Source organism: Mesoplodon bidens, assembly GCF_964165515.1.
Source record: "Mesoplodon bidens genome assembly, chromosome: 1".
NCBI classification, from domain to species: Eukaryota; Metazoa; Chordata; class Mammalia; order Artiodactyla; family Ziphiidae; genus Mesoplodon; species Mesoplodon bidens.
The window spans coordinates 81,145,603-81,167,247 of NC_138176.1; the positions used below are offsets into that span (position 1 = coordinate 81,145,603).

At 36.8% G+C, this 21,645-nt stretch overlaps 1 protein-coding gene across 1 annotated transcript in view; it reads left to right on the top strand.

Annotated features, from left to right (window-relative positions):
- Positions 1–17,718, top strand: part of UGT8 (UDP glycosyltransferase 8) — an 88,120-nt gene extending 70,402 nt beyond the window's left edge. Inside the window, exons 4-7 of the mRNA XM_081234097.1 lie at positions 5,893–6,035; positions 7,758–7,834; positions 10,372–10,591; positions 14,902–17,718. Of these exons, the coding sequence (XP_081090223.1) occupies positions 5,893–6,035; positions 7,758–7,834; positions 10,372–10,591; positions 14,902–15,265 (804 nt within the window). The 3' untranslated portion in view covers positions 15,266–17,718. The remainder of the gene's footprint in view (positions 1–5,892; positions 6,036–7,757; positions 7,835–10,371; positions 10,592–14,901) is intronic.
- The last annotated feature ends 3,927 nt before the right edge of the window (positions 17,719–21,645 follow it).

A 21,645-nucleotide genomic window follows, 5' to 3' on the forward strand; every position in this document is an offset into this window, starting at 1 on the left:
TGTACAGTTAAGAGGAAGTTTTGTTTTTGGATAGGAGGCTAAGTGTATAAAAAAGGAGAAAGGAGTCAGCCAATGACTGTCTTCTCTAAAATTCTCAGAATCTGCTCTCTACTCCTTCTTAGAATATTTTTTCACTATCCATTTCTCGACATTCACCATGTCAAAATATTACCTAAAGTTATTGGAAGTTTTCAACTTTGGGGGCTTTTGCTGCCCCAGTCTAACTCTGGTACATCTCTTGGCTGCTGTTCCACCCCCATCTGCTGTCTCACAGGGCCAGGTTACATTACCCACTCATCCTGAACAGCGCTCCAGGGAGGGAAGTGGGGAGGGGGAAGATGATATACTTTTCATTGCCTTATTCTTCCACCCACCAAGTCAAGGCATTTGGTGTATAATTACTCTAGCGAAAGGAATCTGGCCATACCAGGAAACGCATCATGTGGACCAGGTCACAATTGTTAAAAAAAAAAAAAAAAAAAGGAAACATGTTAGTATATAGCATTTGATTCTGATAAATATGTTATCCATATTTTCTTATTCTACTTTTTTCCACAAATGGCATAAGACACCTTCCCTATTTAACTCTACAAGAAGATAAAATGATTATTCTTATTGCAACGTTGTCTTTTCAAAAGTTTTGTATATAAAATTATAGCAAAGTATAGGTAAGTATCTAAATTGGTTACTTTAATTGCATAGAAATGGAAGTAGTCATGGTAATAAAGTGAGGGAAGCACCTATGACTATTGCTGCTTTCCTGCTCAGTATTTGTTCTATTCCTGTGACGATTTTGCTTTTACTTACATTGTGGAAATGACAGAGTTTTTCCCCTGGATGATGAGCAGGAAAAACCGTAGAGACAGGCTCTGGGTTTGGGCCTCTGATGATGGCTGAGAGCCTGGGAAACTCAGCAGAGCCCGGACTTCCATGCTCTGTTCCTGCCCTGCCATCTAGTGGAGCAGCGAGCATGCAGTGCTGGCCAATTAAGTATAAAGGACTGAATGCAGTTACTAAACTCGTAAGGTACATGATGTGAGGTGTGTATTCTGTACATATATGCACAAATATCCATAACATACATAAGAAAAAGTGGTACTGCTAACAAATGGCAGTTGATGTGTTTAAAAAACAAAGTCCTTCAATGAAAAGTATTGAGAAATCTATCACTGCAAATATAAAAATGTATTATAAAAGAGCAGTAAGTAAAACTCTTTGACACGGACACAGGAATGGATGGATAGATCAGTGGAAAAGAATAGAATTTAGAAATTGACTGAGAGTGTGGCATTTCAAATAAATGAGGACAAGATGAAATACTCTGTAGTGTTGAGAAGGCTGGCTGTTTGGTTAAAAATAAAGATGGATCCCAGCCAGTCTCATTCTTTCCTCCAAAAAAAGTCTGGTGAGGAAAGGTTAAAAATTAAAGAAATGAAACTGTAAAATTACTGAAAAAAAGGTAGAACTATTTAAAAGATAATCTTAAAGTGGGAAAAGTTTGCTAAATAATTGGAAAATAAACCCAGAGTTCACTTAGGAAAAGGCATTTTATCCTTCTAGCAAAACAAAATAGTTGACAGAAAATTATAAAACAGTAATACTTAAAGGGAAATACTACAGTCAATTCTTAAGTTAAAATCAATTAAGTAATAGTATATTGACAGCATCTAATAGAGTACTATACAGACTACCGAGAGAACAAGAGATGAAAACAATTTGAATTTACGTTTCTCTGATTATCCATCTGAGGCTAAGCATCTTTCCATGTTTTATGCCATGTGCTCTCCTTCTGTGAAAGAGGTGTTTTCTCAGGTTGTTTGCAAGGTTTTTTCCCCTCATTATTTTGTTTTAGATATTAATTCTTTGTTTTTTGTGTTACAAGTACTTCTGCATCTATTTATTATTCTTTTGCTTTTTAAAATGTCTTTCATACTCTAGAAGATTTTTGTTTTTCTACAGTCAGATCTGTCAGTCTTTTCTTTATGACTTCTGGAGTCTGTGACTGGCTCAGGAAGACCTTCCCCACCCAAATACACGAAAATTATCTTTGGGGGTTTTCTTCAGGTACTTCATGTATTTTAATTCAATTTAACTTCTTAATCCTTCTGTAATTTGTGTTAGTGGAGGGATCTAACTCACTATTTTTTCTGAATCAGTAGCTGGAGGCCTCCTTTCTCTGCTGATGAAAACGCTGACTTCCTATCTTCCTTCTCCTAATAATGAAGACATGCATTGTGATGGTTCTAGATTCTAGAGTACATTTTAATATCTTGAAGGGTAAACTCTCTCTGTTCTTTTTCAAAAATTTCTTGGCCTCTCTTGAACATTTCCTTTTCTAAATGAATTTTAGGCTCAGCTTTTCAAGTTCCATAACAATCCTTTTCAAATGTAGGCTGAGGATGCATTGAACTTAATTTTATAAAAAATCAGCATCTTCATAACTTTGATGTTTCCTTTCCAGCCCATGTTACATCTCTCCATTTGAATAGATTTTCTTTTTTGTCCTTTGGTAAAATTTTCTTGTTTTCTTTATGTGCATCCTTAGGTTTACTCTAGTCTTAAATATGTATTATTTTTGTTGATATTGTGAGAGGTTTTTTTTCAGTCCAATTTTTTAAGCTGGTATTTGCCCCAGGACAGGGGGTTTCTAAAGTACCTATATTTTTTAACAGTGGTAAGTTTCTGGAATTGGGAATTTTTTTTAACATTAATTATATTTATTATGAAGGGGGAGGTTTAGTGAAGAGTTGTTATTAAATCAGTTTATATTTTATAACTGATGGGGTCTTAAATTCCAGAAAATACGGTACGTATATATAGAGTTGAGATGCCACCTGGCCTTCCAGCCCTTTGGAGACCTGAGCACACTTTTTGTGAAGTTCTGGTTCCAAAGTCTTCACTATAAGTTGAGCAAATTCTAGATCCCTTCGGCCTCTGGCTCTATGCTACCAGAAGGTCACTGTATCAGCCAAACCCCAAACCCAACCCTTTCTATGTTCTCATAAAACATCAGTCACACCAGACATTTTTTGAATTGAGGCTGCAGATTGGAGATCACAGATCACGGGGAGGGGTTACATCCCCAAGCGGCCCAGTGGCCCCTACCCCTCACTCTTTCTACTCCGACCTCTCACTCCCCTGTTCCGTCTCCAGCTCAGGACATAGCAGTTGGGATATCACCTCGGGGCCTCACTCTCCCCTCTAAGCCAAGTGCAGTGTTATCTTCTAAAAATGCTGAGTACTTTCCGTGGAGGGAACCATAATGAATAAAATTTTCTCTATTCCCTTCCATACGAATAAAGATTATATACTTGAATATATTCTTGTTACGGCTAATGACTATGGTAGGAAAAAAGCTGGAAAAATAGGTTTATGGATTTCATTTTATATCATGCAAAACAAGGAACAAACATGTATACAAAGAGTCAGTTGAAACTCAAAGACCTTTTAAGTCCTCGGGAAACAAAATTTAAATTAAATAATGTTATTCCCATAACGCTTAGTATTTCTGAATGTAAACATTTTGTAAATGGCATTGACCCTGAAATTTTTGTCTTTAGGGAATTGGATAGTAGGTGATAAATTATTTGAAGACAAACCATAGGGAGAAAACACCCTATGAATTCAGTTTATTCTACTGTGCAGCGTTTATATTTGTTCTAAGTATATCTGGCTTAAGACTATATAAATTGAAAATTCTAAATTTGTTTTGTTTCTTACTTTGAATCTATAAGTTACGCTGTTAAATTTTCAGCACGTGATAGTCTTGGTAAATGTGGTAGAATATAAGCTATAAGCTTTAATCCACAGTTGATATATTCTTGATTTCTTTTATATGTTCATAAACAAATAGAGTTTCCTGGGAAATGAGGTGTTTTGATAAGGTTTTCTTCCCTCCCAAATAATTATAGCCTGTTTTACTCAGTAGCTGGAAGGATGTACCTCCTTTCCATCATCACTCTTGGTCATATAATGACACTATTCACTAATTCATTTGAGGCATAAAATGTGGTCCCCTCTTCCCTGCTAAGAATATAAGTGTGATAGAGCCAGTTAACACAGATCTCATTAAGTGAGAAAAGGAAAAGAAAAGGGAAAGAAAGCAAAGAAAATAAAGACATAAAGAGGGCTAACATCCCATATAAATACTTAGTATTGAGCTATGTGGTGATGCTATTGCGATGATACTTCTTACTGTACTTCTTTTTTTTTTTTTTTTTGCTCTATGCGGGCCTCTCACTGTTGTGGCCTCTCCCATTGCGGAGCACAGGCTCCGGACGCGCAGGCTCAGAGGCCATGGCTCACGGGCCCAGCCGCTCTGCGGCATGTGGGATCTTCCCGGACCGGGGCACGAACCCATGTTCCCTGCATCGGCAGGCAGACTCTCAACCACTGCGCCACCAGGGAAGCCCCCTTACTGTACTTCTTACCTCCCAGCTGCAAATCAGGTTATGCCAGAAAGTGGTGTGAAATGCAAAGAGCACGGGCGACACAGTCATCTCGGTAACTTCTTCATCCTGAACGAGAGACCTACCGGGTCCGCAGGATGTAACAGTGACAGCTTGCTCTGCACATTATGAATACACAGTGGGCTTGTCCCCTGTTTTCATGACTATATTATGGGCATAGGTGTTGCCAGTAGACAGTATGTTTGTTTTCCTTACAGCAGAATTATGTATTCTTCAAAGTGCTGTGGCTTTATTCATTTTTATATGGGAAACTGAAGCTCAGTGTCTTTGACAAAGACTTGAATAAGTCTTTGGGGAGGGATAACTTACCATAAAAAAAAGCTGGTGCCTACAGAATAACATAAAGCAAGGGTGGTATCCCTTAAAACGAACTTCTTTCATCTTCAGTTAAATCAATAATACTGGTAGAAATGTGTTAATGTGTCTTCCTATGAAATGAGTATTCCTGAAATTTGACAGTTGTCCCTATTTAACATCAGATATGCCATGGCCCCTTATCTATTAGCTGTAGATGGACATGTTTGAGAATTTAGCATTTTCCCACACAATGAGAGAAAGCTTCTGCTCAGAGATTTCCAGAACCCCTGGATGCCTCACTATACAGTATGCATGATTTCTATTCTGTGTGAGTTGAAGAAATAATTAGAGAAGTAGTAAAACTTGTTAGGCCTATGGATGTTTGGAACCATTAGCTAATTCCTTCTCTTTCTCAGTCATTAATACAGTATGCTCTTCGGAAATGAAAATTATCAAACTTAGACCAAGATAAAAGCAGCCCACTCCTAAAATAAAAGTCTCCCTGGGTGAGTGTGGGGGGGTGGTAGTTAATGTCTTTGTCATGTGTCTAATCTTTCACTTATGTCCTCATACAAATTTATCTCTGACCATGTTTTAAACATGAGTTTCAAGTTTTTGTTTTTTCTGTCTGAGCTCTTAGGTCATTAATTACTGATTTTTGTTGTTGTTGTTTATTGATCCTAACCAAATTAACTATCTGCCCCCCTTATTTTAGTTAGCATTGTTCAGTGAAATATTTTTTTAAAAAAAGCAGTTATCGGGCTTCCTTGGTGGTGCAGTGGTTGAGAGTCCGCCTGCCGATGCAGGGGACACGGGTTCATGCCCCGGTCCGGGAGTATCCCACATGCCGCGGAGCGGCTGGGCCCGTGAGCCATGGCCGCTGAGCCTGCGCGTCCGGAGCCTGTGCTCCGCAACGCGAGAGGCCACAGCAGTGAGAGGCCCGCATACCGCAAAAAAAAAAAAAAGAATAAAAAAGCAGTTATCTAAAGGAAAATATTATATTATCTTCACTATTTAATTATTTAGGAAAATTATCTGAAGGCTTTTAAAAAACTGGGCTGTGATGACACTGATTATGAACTGTATTACTTCTTCATAAAATTAACTGCCACATTTTGATTTGCAGGATCTCCAAAGGTGGGTAAATGGTGCTAATCAACATGGCTTTGTCCTGGTATCTTTCGGAGCTGGTGTCAAGTATCTGTCAGAAGACATTGCTAACAAACTGGCAGGAGCTCTGGGGAGATTGCCCCAAAAAGTGATTTGGAGGTAAGGTAATAATATAGATTGTTTCTTCACTCTTGATTTTCCATATCCTCTTACTTAGCCCGCAGGTCTGAGTAAAGCACAGCCCATTGATTCCCTGGCAGTATTAGCAGGATGCCTTTGAATTTTCATTTTGTTTCTTAGTGTATCGAAATCTAGGGATTAACTTATATAATACTCTGTGATGGTTAAAAAGACATCTACCCCATAGCATAAAAAGAAGATCTGGGGCTTCCCTGGTGGCGCAGTGGTTGAGAGTCCGCCTGCCGATGCAGGGGACACGGGTTCGTGCCCCGGTCCGGGAGGATCCCACATGCCGCGGAGCGGCTGGGCCCGTGAGCCATGGCCGCTGAGCCTGCGCGTCCGGAGCCTGTGCTCCACAACGGGAGAGGCCACAACAGTGAGAGGCCGGCGTACCGCAAAAAAAAAAAAAAAAAAAAAAAAAAAGAAGATCTGATGCACAATGATGTATTCTTGTGATGGGTGCATTTTTATGTTACCCTCATTTACCCTTCTGTTATTTATTATCACTTAAAAATATGTAATTGCATGCATTTCTATATACTCCTTCAAGTCAATGTTGGAATGAGGAAAAAATGATGGATGAATGATTAAATAGGTAAAATATTTCATGGAACCTTTTGGGCTCCCACTTTGTCTATAAATACTTTTGATTTCCTTTATCCAAGAGACCAGGCATTTAAAAATGCAGTAACTTGCCAGTTAATGCTAGTCAAAACAGACCCCACTTCTTTTGGCAGGCACTGCCAACATGTGTCTGTCTCTGGAGTTTCTAACCCAGTGTCTACACTTGGATCTGAACACTTATTTAGTGTGTATTTACTTAGTACCTGTCCCCACCATTGGGCTCTAGGGATACAGCAGTGATCAAGGTCGGCCCCAGTGTCAAGCCATTACAAGTAGGCTCTGAGTAATAGGGGTTTCTCCTTTGTAACAACTGTGGGAGGATTAGCTCCTCCTTCTCCTGGCTGAGCTATGAAATGGATACATATTTTATTCCAATGGTTTAAGACTTTTCCCTTTGCATTCCAGTCCTATTGGATTTCTTCTATTAGGCTTAACCCAGAAAGTGCCCCTTCTACTTTATTTGGAACAGTTTGTATCTGCTTATTTCAATCTCTTGCCATTCTCTCAGTTGATAAGCACTTTATGGTTTATCTTTCAAAGATCAAGGCAGGAAACAGCCTAATTATGTCCTTTGCCCCACAGAGCTGTAGGGTCAACAGCCTAACTGTCCTTTGCCCCACATAGTTCTCTAGCTGGGGCCCAGCTAGAGAAGAGTACTTCCTGCTTTCTTCCAATTCTCGAGCCTTCCCTCAGTTTCTGGGCGTCCAGATGGGAGCTATTGACTGCCCACTGGTGGTCCTTGCTGGTGCTTCCTGTTTCACCTTCTAGATGCTGGTAGAAAATGACTTTCTAGCATAGGGTCATTTGGTTGCTATTTCCCCCATCTCTGTGGATAGGGGAGGAGAGCGAAGGAAAATAGATCTCAGTATAATCAGAGTGTTTCTTATTTATCCCTCAGTCAATGAAAATGTGAAAAAGAAACTGAAATTTTTGTTGTTACTAAAACATGGCTTCCCTCTTAAGGATATCAGCGAAAGATCATGTAACATTTATTTTAAATCCAAAAATTTAACCAGAGAGTTCATACCAGGAGTAAACTGATTTTTTGGAAGATTCATAGTCTGGTGTAAATTTCAGGTTTTCTGGAACCAAACCAAAGAATCTGGGAAACAACACCAAGCTCATGGAATGGTTACCACAAAATGACCTGCTTGGTAAGTCAGTGACATGTGGGTGCTTACTTGGCTTTTAGATTTTAATTGTGTAAATGTGAGTTTTACACTTGAGTGGCTTATACCATACATGTATGGTGTATGATAGAATCATTATGTTATCTAGTGCGTTAAGTCCTAGATTTCAGACCAACAAGTCAAACCTTTAGTTATTGGCAAATAATTTTAAAGTATAATCATTTAGGCCTATAAATTAAAATTTTTAGATCAGTCACAAATTTTAATTTTCTGGAAAATATACTTAATACTATATAAGCTAGTGGTGAGTAAAGTTATACCTAGTTATGCCGATCAGCTAAAAGTAGTAAAATTAAAACAGTGAAAATTTAAATTTATGTTATAGTTTTACTACAGATGTATCCAAGAACCCAGAGAAATTTGAAATTATTCATTTGTTTGAAACCACAGAGAAGCAGAAAGCCAAAAAAACAGTCAATTTATTTTAACTTTACTTGGATTATCTGCCTAGATTTTACCCTAAATCACTGGGCACTTTTGAACACTTTATTTCTTCTGATTTATTTCTTGGGGTTCCGATCCTCAACTCAAAATTAAAATACCAATTATATGCATATCTTTTAAGATATCTGAATCTAATTCTGTTTAATAAGCACAGATAGTAAAATATAAATTGTTTTATTCATTAAATCTCTAGGAAAATATAAGGCCATATTATCCTTTAAGATATTACTTATTAAGGAAATTATAAAAATGTTACTGATTTTGGCAATATCAACCATCATTTGTTCAATAATAGTAATCTAACAGATTATGTAAAAGTAGCTTTAAGTTCTATTCTTAAAAATAGACTTTTAAAGAACATCTTTTAGAAGCTAAATTGACCCCCTAAAACCCTGCAAATTGAATTTTGTAACTAAAGAACAGTAAGTATATATATAAATAATTCCTTTAGTTTATTATAAATGTTATTCTATAAATGGTAAAACTGAGAAAAAAATAAGACAGTTCACCTTTTTTGATGTTTGTATTTTTTTTTCTTTTTCTTTCTTATGTCTTTACTATTATGACTTCAGATTCCATAGAAGGTAGGAAGGAAGCAGTAAATTTAAATAAGATATCTTGACCATCAGCCATCTCAGTTCAGCAGGGGGCACTGCTGTCTGGGAGCATCTAAATTGATCTCATGGTTTTTTTTCTGTGAGGCTCTACAGCGAGGTGTAGCTACACCCAGAGGCCCTCCTCAAGTTCACATCTCTTCTGGGTTCCTCAGAATCTCAGCTCTCTGCCTTGTCTGAGATTAACATCCTTTTTTAACTCTAGCCATGACCTTTGTGGGTCCTCTGTTGGTTTCTAACTATGCTCAGAAGATTCCTCCAGGATGAAAAGCAGGAACCAAATCAGTGTCTCTCCCCTCCCCTCCTCTCATGACACTCCCCCCCTGCTCTCCATACACCAGCTCTGCATTATTTTTCACTGCTGGGCTTGGTGATAATAAAGTTTTGTTCAAAGAAAAAGGGTTGGTTCTACTACTGAAAAGAAAGTTTGAAATCCACTGCGAGGGTAGATCCCTTAGTTGGGCTGAGTTGAGAAGCCACTTGTGGGTCAGAGCAAGGGACACTGAGTGACCAGCCCGCTAGATGTTGAGGTGGGAGAGTCCTGGAGCCCCACTGAGACCCAGGTTCACACACAGAGTTCGTTTTTTTACTTGATGTATGTTTATTTTAAATGTTTGTGTTTTTGCAAGCTATAATTCCTTTCTGGCCATATAGCACCTATCCTGAGTGCAGTGTTTCTTTGTCTTACACTTTTTATGCAAAACTTTCTGCTCATAAGGAGATCTGGATTTTTAAATACCTCATTAATTTTGATGAATTACCTCTTTTATTTCCATGACAGCTAGATGTTACGTGATGTCCCATCTCTTACAAGTAACTTTTGTAACTGTCTGTCCCTACATGTTTTTATACCTAAAATGTAAAATCAGACCCTAAGATTGTGTAGCACAGGTGCTGATATGACTTGAATGTTGTAAATGCTAAGCACCATACAATGTTCCTCTTTGGATAAGCACAGAAACTCTTCATGGACATCTGGAATCCAGCCCCACATTTTTACATATGTTTTTTTGCAAAGTGTGTTTGACTTTAATATAGATAAATGCTTGAGTAGCCAGAAGGTGAGTGTCTGTGTTTAGTAGAATGTGATAGCCCCCTGGTACTTTTTGTCATTTCTTGCTTTCGTTGATATCCTGTTAATTATTGGCCATTTGAATGCAGTTGATATTTGTGTTTTGAGAGAAGATATTGTGATATAATTCTTAAAGTTATAAATGTTAGCTTAAAAATGGCTTTTAACTGATATATATAAATCAGATAATTATGTATATAACAAGCATTGTAATTGGTATAGAGCAGGAATCTGTGAAACTGCGCATTTAAAAATCCTGTATCTGAAATGCATGTTTATTATAATATCAGCTTTTAAGAAATTTCTGGAAGATCTCTTCCTAGAATAATACGCAATATTCTAAGTTGTTTTCTTTTTTAATCCTTCTTTAGGGCATTCAAATATTAAAGCCTTCCTGAGCCATGGTGGTTTGAATAGTATTTTTGAAACTATGTATCATGGTGTTCCTGTAGTGGGAATCCCACTCTTTGGAGACCATTATGATACTATGACCCGGGTACAGGCAAAAGGTATGGGGATACTGCTAGAATGGAAGACAGTTACTGAAGGAGAGCTGTATGAAGCACTAGTGAAAGTTATCAATAATCCCAGGTAAGGTTTCAATTAATATTAAAGCAGATTAAATATATATACCACAGCACATTGTCAATAGCTTATTATTGCCAGTAGGTTGTCAATAAACCAATTATAGAAATATCCTTTAGAGATTGCTGTGTATAATGCCTTGTGCATGTTTCTGTCATTTGAAAAATAGAAATAGCAATCATTTGGCCAGCCTTGTATGACCTTGAATAATATTCTACCAAGGTTTGACAAACTAAGGAAAAACTAACATGGGAACCATTGGGTCCCTACTGTGTGTCCATTTTTGTGTCCTTTATCTCATTTTGATGCTCATAAAACTATATATCACCATTCTCCTTATTCATATTATAGAGATGAGGCACTTGAAACTCAGAGAGCTTACGTAATTTGCCCATAGTTACAAAGCTATTAGAGTAGGAATTTGAACCAGGACTGTCTGATTCCAAAGCTGGTGCTCTTGATACTGCCTGGTGCTGGGTTTCCCTAGTGCGGGGCGTCAATGAAATGCCGAGATTTTTTTACTCAGGTGAATGACTAGTCAAAATCTTTATTTTTTTTCTTAAATTCTTGACGTGTCTTGAGTTAACCCAGTTCACAACTGAGCCTGAAAGAGTAGAGAGTTGGCCTGTGTAGTTTTAAAACAAAGCAACAATATTTCCCATTTTTATGTGACATTTAATTGATCTTGCCTTTCAAATGGCATTAATGTCTGAAGAGCATGAGCTTCTTCTGTTTATACCCAGGGTAGATGGCATAACAGTAGACTGAGAAACTCTGCCATATTCTAAGAAACAACCAACACTAAGAACAATTCTTTCATATAAAGCGATGTAGCTTTTAGGTAAAAGGCTGGGTTCAAGTGCACTGCAGTTCGTTATGCTGTCTTATGTTGGCTTGGAGGTGGCCTTCATGTGCTGACCCCTTAGAGGATCCAGTGTCTTGGTCACAGCTCTTGGCACTTGGATCAATATGTTTGCTGATCTGAGGTACCTGTGAGATCCCTTCATCTGTGTTCTGTAGCCTTTCTTTTAAAAGTCTAGTGTTTTTCAAAATGTGATGTTCTTATGGAAGATGGTATGTATCATACAGGCTTTTAAAGGAAGATTTGTAAAATGCAGCCCTCAAGTAGAGTTTGTAGAGAGATAGTGGCAGAGCTGCCGAGATTGGGTCAGTTATGCAGAAAAAGCAAAAGTCTGGCTCATCCACACAAAATCAGTCTGGCTGTGTTCTGTGAGGTATAAAAGGGGCCAAATCAGAGACCAGGCTATAGTCTTAGGTCACTGCGATTAAATCCCAGCTATGCCATCTTCAAGTATACATGTGTGCTTGATTTCAAAATAGGTTTTATTTTGTTCAGTGAATAAATTTATATTCTTCCACAAAGTATCCATATAAGATAAATAGTTATTTGCATATAACCCTTGAAAAGTTTAATTATTTACTAAAGCCTTTTGCACATTCAGGGTAGGAAGATGTCTCTATTCATTGTAAAAATGACAATGATTCAGGTAGTATGTTCTTTGCTAAAAGTAATTTTATGTAAACTTAAGGCATTTTATCTTTTTTGTTTCAAATACATGATTATGTTCCATATTTAACATGCCATAATTATTGAAAAGGCTGATTTGATTCACTAATATTGTGTCCAAGATATTCTAGTTTAAACCAATAGTGCTAAAGAAGTATTACTTATTTCTTTTTTACTCAACTTGAACAATGTCTTCCTTCTTCCCATACTAGTTGTTTGGATTTATTTAATAAAGGCTATTGCTTTTGTTCTTTGGAAGGAATTCTTTTGAATCTGGAGATTTTATTAAAGCAAGTTGTAGAGAAAGATGGGTAGTTAATCCTTATGAACTTAACACATATCCAGCCCTTAGTTATTACTTTTTTTTTTTTTGCGGTATGCGGGCCTCTCACTGCTGTGGCCTCTCCCGTTGTGGAGCACAGGCTCCGGACGCGCAGGCTCAGCGGCCATGGCTCACGGGCCCAGCCGTTCCGCGGCATGTGGGATCTTCCCGGACCAGGGCACGAACCCGTGTCCCCTGCATCGGCAGGCAGACTCTCAACCACTGCACCACCAGGGAAGCCCAGTTATTACTTTTGATAGGAGACACTTCCCCTTTTGTAAAAATATGCAAATCACATGAGCCCCTTACAAGGTAATTTGTTTTATTAAAAGTAATTTTATCCAGGACATTCAAAAGGAGGGTTTAGAAGTGGCCTTAAGTGACCATTTTAATCACACTGTTCTTTTTTTTCCCCCACAAACTTTATATTCCTACTGGGAGAAATTTTGGGTTGTAAAGCAAACTGTGCTGAAAGGACAATGCCACTTGCTACCTATGAAAGGGAGAATCTTAGAAAACTGGGCTGGGTAGTGAGCTTTATGAATCTGCTCTTGGGGAGAAGTAAAGGTCTGAGTGATGAAGCCCTACTCCATACTCACGTAAGCTGAGGCAGGTAAGGACTGGTTCTGGACCAGTGAGCCTATTGGAATTTCATAGGTGGCAATGAAGCCAGAGTCCCTGCAGAAGGATCTTTGTCACATGCAGTCTGTTTAATCATCTCTAGAGAATGGGCCATAGTCTCATGACATTAAGGTACCTGAGGACCAAGATTGTTTTTAATCCTCCTTCTTCTATGTTAAAATAGAAGGTTGAATTTCATTTTCTAAGATACCATGTTTCACTTCCATATTTTAAAGATATCCTTTTATCCTGTAAGAATTTTCTCATAAAACAGAGTAATCAAAAGGTTCTAATTTACCTTTTGCCATTGATTAGAAATAATGATAGATTACAAAGCAAGGCCTCTTAATAGTACAAGGAGTATTACAAGGATGGCCTCTTAATATTTGGATGAGGTTTTACACTTTTAAAGCAATTGGGTTTATTATATAACAGTAATTTTGTTGTAAGGCTAGGATGACACAGAAAATGTGCTTTTTCTTTTAAAAAATTTACTTATATAAGTATTCAAAATACAAGAAAACAATTAAAAATAACAATAGGTAACAACATTTTACAGTGTTCTATAGTTTTTTCACAAACTTTTCAACACATGGTAGACAGTATGGCTTAGGAGAAAGATTATGGACCCTGGGAGGCAGGAAATTATGGCCATGAGGCAGTCTTTTGGATGATCTTCCCACCATCGGTTTCTTCCTTTTTTTAATCCTCTCCCCAAAGCTCTGGCTTAAAGCCAGTCTCTCTGATTTAATGGTCTTTGATTCTAAGAACAGGGCTGCATATCTTGTCATTCTGAACACAAGTGAAGGAGACTCACGTTCCAATCTAATTTCCAGCCAAACACCCCTGTGCTACACACTCTTTCCAAATAAATTTGTTCTGGGCATACTCTTGCTCTCCCACCTTTATTACTTAGTTCACACTCTTCTCTTGGCCTAGCAAGTTTTCACATGTCCAAACTTTTGTTCCTGTATAAGGCACAGCTCGAGGGCCACACCCTCCATGATGTGTTTTGTAATCCTTCCATGTGGAAATTATTTCTTACGTTTGAACAATGCAAACTCTAATCAGAGATCCATGCTCAAAGGGGCTTTGTACCAAAGATTGGCATATAAATGTACAGTTAAATATTTTAAATTAAGATGTTTACGTTATGTTTGATCACTTTTTGTGATGATCCTCTTCAGCTGATTTTTATCAGTCATTTAAGAGTGTTTTCTTTATACGTATGTATATACATATGCATATATGTATCTCTACTGCATATAATGTCACTCACATATGGCTTCATAGTGTTATCAACTCCTTTTCATCTGTTTACTAAATATAATAATCTCACTCTCTCACCTAGTGCTGTTTTAAATCAGAACAAAATTAAATGTCACTGCTAAAAGGAAAAGGTGTTGGGACAAAATTCTGCATTTTTTTCCACCATCCCTCTGTTTTAGAATCTAATAAATTTGCTCCTCTTCCTGGTTGAGACTCATTGATTAATAGTATTTAAAAGCATATGAAGAGAAGGATTATGTGTATATAAGAGGCATGGTGTAGTATAGAAGGAGCATGGGATTTGGAGTCAGAAAAAGTTGAATTTGAATCTCAAATTTATAATCATGGTCAGGTCACTTGATCTCTCTGATTTTCATTTTCCTTATCTGTGTAAAATTTATTTTACTGTGTTAGTATAAGGTAATGTGTTGAAAGCACTTAACACAGTGCCTGGCACATACTAGGTACTTAATACAGGATAGCTATTTTTATTATTTTCCCCATTTTTAACTTTAGGGAGTTATGATCCTGAGCCTTGTAGCTACATGATCATTCTGTCTTACCTCCACCTCATAGCTACCGTCAGAGGGCTCAGAAGCTTTCAGAAATCCACAAGGATCAACCTGGTCACCCCGTCAATCGGACTGTCTATTGGATCGATTACATTCTCCGCCACAATGGAGCCCATCACCTACGTGCCGCTGTCCATCAAATCTCTTTCTGTCAGTATTTTTTACTGGATGTTGCCTTTGTGCTTTTGCTTGGTGCTGCCTTGTTTTACTTCCTCTTGTCCTGGGTCACAAAATTTATCTACAGAAAAATCAAAAGTTTGTGGTCTAGAAATAAGCATAGCACAGTTAATGGACATTACCATAATGGAATCCCCAATGGCAAGTATAAAAGAAATGGCCACATTAAACATGAAAAGAAGGTGAAATGAGCCAACAGCCCACCTGATAGTAACAAATCTGTTGAATTTTTATTGCTATAATTTAGTCTAACAACTACTAAAAGGAAAACATCAGTAAACAATTCTAACACTCCCTTATCTGATCTTACTAATGAAATTCTGTGGAATTAAGATGGCTGTAAAAAGCACAAACCTAAAATGCAAAAATGTATTTTATTCGAACACTGATGCAGAGAGTTTTGGCACTGAACCTTTTAGAAGCCTTAATTATTTAAATCAGTTAAGTGACCGTGTCAGACTTTAGTTTTAAGTCTTGATATATGTGTGTTCCAGATAAGGAATGGTTTCTTTTCTCTTAAAAAGATTTGTGTATGTATGTGTGTGTGTATGTGTGTGGATGTTTCCTAATTAAGATTATTTCAGCCAGCTGCTTGTTATTATTTGTTGACGGTACAACACATTCAAGAATGATATAGAAAGACGGTTAGGATCCAAATGTTTCTCTTCTAGAATTTAATATATGGGAGCTCAGAACACTACCATGAAAGAACACTTTTCCCTCAAAACTGAATGCAGAGGAAGAAAATGAAAAGATAGATGACACCGGTTTTTGTACTTTTAGGGTTTTTTTGTTTATTCATTTTAGGTTTTTTGTTTTATTTTAGTTTTACTTTTCTTACAGACTGTGGATACTTCTGGGGGAAAAAAACATACAATTAAGTAAATGTATAAATTGGTTGTCACGTTTTACTTCTATTTTCTCCCTACCAATAATTTGCCTCTGGGAGAATTTTATAGATTTTTTCTATTTCATTTTAATGAATAAGAGTATGTTAAATGTAGAATTAAAACAGAGCAACAAAGCTCTGACTTTTGTTCAGAGTACTGAAGATTACTGCTTCTATGGCATCTTTAAGCAGGGTTGTTATTTGAATGTTTTGTAACTGTTTGATGGCTTTTCTGTAATGTAATTTTTGAATGTTCAGGTGTGGTATTTCCAAAGTTTTAACTTTAAAAAACCACCTCCTTTATCCTATTTTGTTGTCTGGACCACACAGTCTGTTACATAGGTGCCAACATTTAATTCTTTTTATTAGAACATTTACTTTTCTCCATATTGGTACCTGCTTTGTCTGAGAGGTTTGAAATCTGGTTTACCAAGTCAAACTTTACATGATATACAGAAGTGACAGAGAAGTTGTACTACTTGTTTGGGAAAATGAGTTCCCACTCCCCTCCTCACTGCCTTCCCCCTCACTTCAATCCATTGTGGCTGACATGGGACAGGAATAGTACTCATTTGAGGATAGGGGTGCAAGTCACAGACATCACAAAATCAGGACCTCCCAACTGAACCATTCACTTGCTGGCAACTATGAGTTTATTCCCTGTCATTCTGTTTACTTAGCATTTGCACTACACATGTTGAGTGTATGCTTTATTTATTTGTAGTTTGACATCTTATGTCTGACAGCTGAGAGTAGAAAAATACAACATTTACCTAATGACATTCACTAACATGGGAAGAGTTGTGAAAATTCTAGAATGCTTAAATCCTTATCATACACTATGACATACAACTTCATCACACTCCCACCAGGAGCCACTCTCCTGTACTTAGAAATAATGTCACAAGTAGTTTTCTAATGTACAATGCAGGCAAATATATTGCTGTCTGAATACTTGAAGAAATGGTATTACACATATAAGCCTATTAGTTATACCTTTTCACAATCTTATAATATTGCCGTTAAAAGGGAAAAAAGACACAGGCAATGAATGGTGGGATGGCAACAGGACTTAGAGTGTATGAATGAGTTGATTTTGCTTTTTTGGAATTGGATAAAGGTGACAGTAGGCATTCACTGGATGATTAAGCATAAATTAATCTCCACTGTGATAAAAACTTAATAAACATTATTTAAAAATAGAGAAATGTTGTTGGAATAAAATTTTTATTCAGATTTTATTTCACAATATTATGTAAATCCATTATAAACATGTTTCTGAGACAGGTCTCCCAACGTTTATATGTGTATATGAGTGTGAAAACAGTGTTACATGTGAGAATTTTTTTTTTATTATTATTAAACAGAGGGATTTACCTTACAAGTACATCAACATGGATCTTAAAATTGTCCCATAATTAAGAATGTTAAGTGTAGGTATTTACTGATCATTGTTGGTTTTTTGTTTTTTGTTTTTTTATTAAGCTTATTGTTAGCCAGGTTTGGTAAATAGAGTGATTTTAAATTTTCCATGCTTGGGCTAGATTCTCTAATAAAGTAAAGTTTTCAAGAAGGTATTTATTCATTTATTTTTTAAAAAGAACCTCTGCAAGTATTTCTATCGCTGGTCATCATATCAAATGCAAATGAGAATTAAGACATCAATCGTTTTTCCTCTAGAGCCATAACTTTTAATATCCCTTCACATAGACATAGAGGCAGAATTTGAATGTCCGGGATTGGAGGGGAGTGATGTTCGGGTTAAAGCGGTGGTTTATGATTGAAGTTGGAGAAAGCTAGAGATTCTCTCTTGAGGATGTAGACACTTTGTATTACAATCTGGGGACATTCTCAGACTCCCAAATACAACATGGATATCTTCTGGCAAAGTCTCCAGTGGTGTTTATCAACTTAGGTTTGGGAGTACTGTCCTTAATGAATCGTCTCTGAACCTTACCTATCCAACAACTTATTGACCACCTCTCCTGCTAGATTGTGATACACAACACCCTTCTCCAACTGCAGGAATCCACCACACTAGATCCTCAGAGAACTCCAATTCAGAAAAACCTATTCAGGTGATCTGCTCTCTGCCCCTGCCCTCCTTCCCTTCTGGGAACCAGTAGTGGTGAGGCACTGCTGAGACAAGATGTAGCATCCTGTTTTTTTCCCACCCATTTCCTGTTTCCACCAAAACTACAAGAATATTTATGTTCAGATGACCTGTCTCAGTGCCGTGCTCCCAGCTTTGCCTTGTAATTAGGCAGATTAGACATTATAATTCGACATTGTGGGGCATAAAACTTGTGATGAAATTAACACGAAAGAAGTTCAGTTTGTTGTGAAACATTTTGTGGACCATTGTTATTTATAAACGGTAAGAACCTTCTTTGAAATACACAACTGTAGTGAATTGAAGAGAGAATATTTATAAGCAAGAACTCAGGAACTGCCATGGAGGGGTGGGAAGTGGAAGTGACTTGACGTTCAGTGGATGCCTGTCCCATTGCAGACAGTATGCTGGATACCAGGGGAATTTACAGATGATAAGGACAGTCTCTCCTTCAAGGAGCTTGTGATCTAGTGGGAGACATGGACACAGAAGTAACTATAATGTAAAGTGCTGGGGCCCATAGTAGATGTATGTGCAGGGTACTGTGGGAACACTTGAGAGGCAAGAATACATGTCTAAGAACCCTCTCTGTGTGCACCAGAGGATCCACACTCACCACTGGCTTGTCTTGTAACACAATGTCCATGCCATTAATTGCTTCATCAGGAACATCCTCATGAATTTATTTTTTGAATCAGGTATTGAATTCAAGCTCTGATTGTCTGAGGGTCATGACTTTGAAGGCTTACCCCAACATTTACTAACCTTTAACTTTTGAATTTCTTATTTGTGTGATGATGGTTACCTCATGGGCTTATCTTGAACGCAGATACACACGCACACGCACACGCATACACTGTGCTGGCCATTATACTGAATGTTTAATACACTGTGTGCATGTGTGCGTGTGTTTAAAGCATTTAGCATAATGGCCCGCACAGGATGAGCCCTCAAATCTGTGGTATTAGTCATGGATATACTGAATAGATTAACTTCTTTCACATCATCATGCTTTCAGTTTTTGAAAGTTGTTTAGGAAAATGTGTTTTATTCATTTCATTCATTTATTCAACTATTTATTAAGGCTTCTATTCACCTGGTGGTATTTTAGGTGTCAGTGGATGCACTTGGCTCTCACAGTGATATCTTGTCCTCTCTCTTCGTAGCTCAGCTATTCACCAGATCCCAAAATGTTGCTAAAATGGAATGACTCCACTTTGAAAAGGTTTAAAAATGAGAGAACGAGTATAAGGTGACAAAAACGACTTCAAGGGATAATACAGTGATCTGTTTTATTATTGGAAGTATAATTATTTTCATTCTTATTTCTAAGTAATTCAGCTGGTTTATAAATATAAAATCACATTAGAGAATGCTTATTTGCAATTGGTATTATCAAAAACAATTTGAAATAGAAAACTTAAATCTTATATGACAAAGTTTAAGAATTATGTGAATTCTATGAAAGAGCTTCTTATCCTTCTTACTTCTGAGACAGTATAATTTTTAGCCAGCTTTTTTTTTTTTTTTTTTTTTTTTTGCGGTTCGCGGGGCTCTCACTGTTGTGGCCTCTCCCGTTGCGGAGCACAGGCTCCAGACGCGCAGGCTCAGTGGCCATGGCTCACAGGCCTAGCCGCTCTGCGGCATGTGGGATCTTCCCGGACCGGGGCACAAACCCGTGTCCCCTGCATCAGCAGGCGGACTCTCAACCACTGCGCCACCAGGGAAGCCTTAGCCAGCTTTCAAAGACATATGTTTCATGCAAAAATGCTAGTGAAAGTTTTTGCAGAGAGCAAAAACATTTTTCTAACAAATTTTAGCTAGTGGTGTCTTAGAAATCTATACAATTAAGACATATGTCAAAATGACATATTGTCATTTTTCTACGAATTCTGCAAAATGTTACAAGTTCCTAATCACTTGAGTATTTGGGTTTCTGACTTGGGACGAGGGTGGGGAATGGCATGAATGGTCTTATTTTTCAAGATATGGAAACCAAAAGGCACACTATAATTATGTAATTCGCACTCTTTACTTTTGGGTAAACAAGACATAATTTAAGAAAATTAATTCATATAACCCACAAGATTACTGATAATATGCCTAGTTAGTGTGATAAAACCAGCAGATTTTTTCCAGCAGGCAAAATATTGATACAATCCAAGGTCACATTGAAAAATCAAAACTACATGTAAAATTATACTATGTTATTCAAATAAAACAATTATAGTGTAAATCTACTCAAAGAAGTCTAACACCAACATTAAATATCTCAGGTATTACAAAGCATTTTCATTTATTAAATAATAAAACCTGAAGTCCTCACTGAATTTTATACTACTAAAACTATTTCATTGCTGTGTTAGTTTCTATCTACAGTTAGTTTTGACTCTTTCAGTAACATATTTTATGCAGTAAGCGATTGTTTCTTATTACAAAGGCAGAATTAGCTTGAATTTAATATAACATCTACACTTTTAAAAGGTAATTTCTACTAAGCCGTAAGTCCTTAGTCCTAATATTAAGGTCAATTTTCCATCCAGGTCAGAAATAAGTAAAAGACAAGGTAACAAAAAATAGTTTCTTATTGAGAGTCTAGATACAAACAAATAATTTTGCTGTTGAAGGATCTATTACTCTTAGCACAGCACTGCATTAGAATGTCAAAAACTAATGTTAGGAAGAATTTTATATATTTATGCTAATTCTGCTTTAGTTACCCTCATGAAACTGTAGCTGAAGTCCATGAGTATTCCTTACTTTTGGCAGAAAATGGTAACTTCGAGTATAAACATATTAGGTAAATAGCATGTAACATTAAATTTCAAGTTAACGATGATGTGTGGTGTTATATTTCTGAGTGATGTCTAGGCATTTTGTTTTCAAATCGAAGGAACTGGTAGTTAGAGATCAGGCATTTAGAAAAGCCCAAGGCTAACATATAAAAATCATCAATTCTGCTTCCAATCCTGATTCTGCCCACTGTATATAGCAAGTTCACCTTATGAATAAGAAGGTGCTTCTAGATGCTTAAATATGCCACAGTGAACAACTGGTTAAAGCCTTGGCCAATAGAAAAAAAGCAAATACAAATGTGTATATATATATATATATATATATATATATATATAGCATTATATAAATATATAATGTTAATACTAAGTCTATGCATATGTGTAGTTAACATTTAAATTATACTAAACCATTCTTTAGAATTAGATTATAAAAATTAACTCAAACCAAAAATTCTTCACCTATTTTTTAAATAATGGTGGTATTATAAACTTAAAGTCTGTTTCAAAAGACAAAAACTTCTTTGAAACTGATTGATATTCAAAAGAGCTAGCCAGTTTTAGCATCTAACTCAGATGTACCTCTAACACTTCTTGCTAAAATATTGTGGAAAACAGGATGAAATTGTTATAAAATAAAATCAAGCTACTGCTCTGAATATATAGTCTTCTTTCTGGAACTTCCATCTTCTTATTTATTCTAGAGTAAAAAATATTTTGAGATTTAGAAATTTAAACTATATCCTAGTTATGAATAATATTTTCTCTTACAATGAA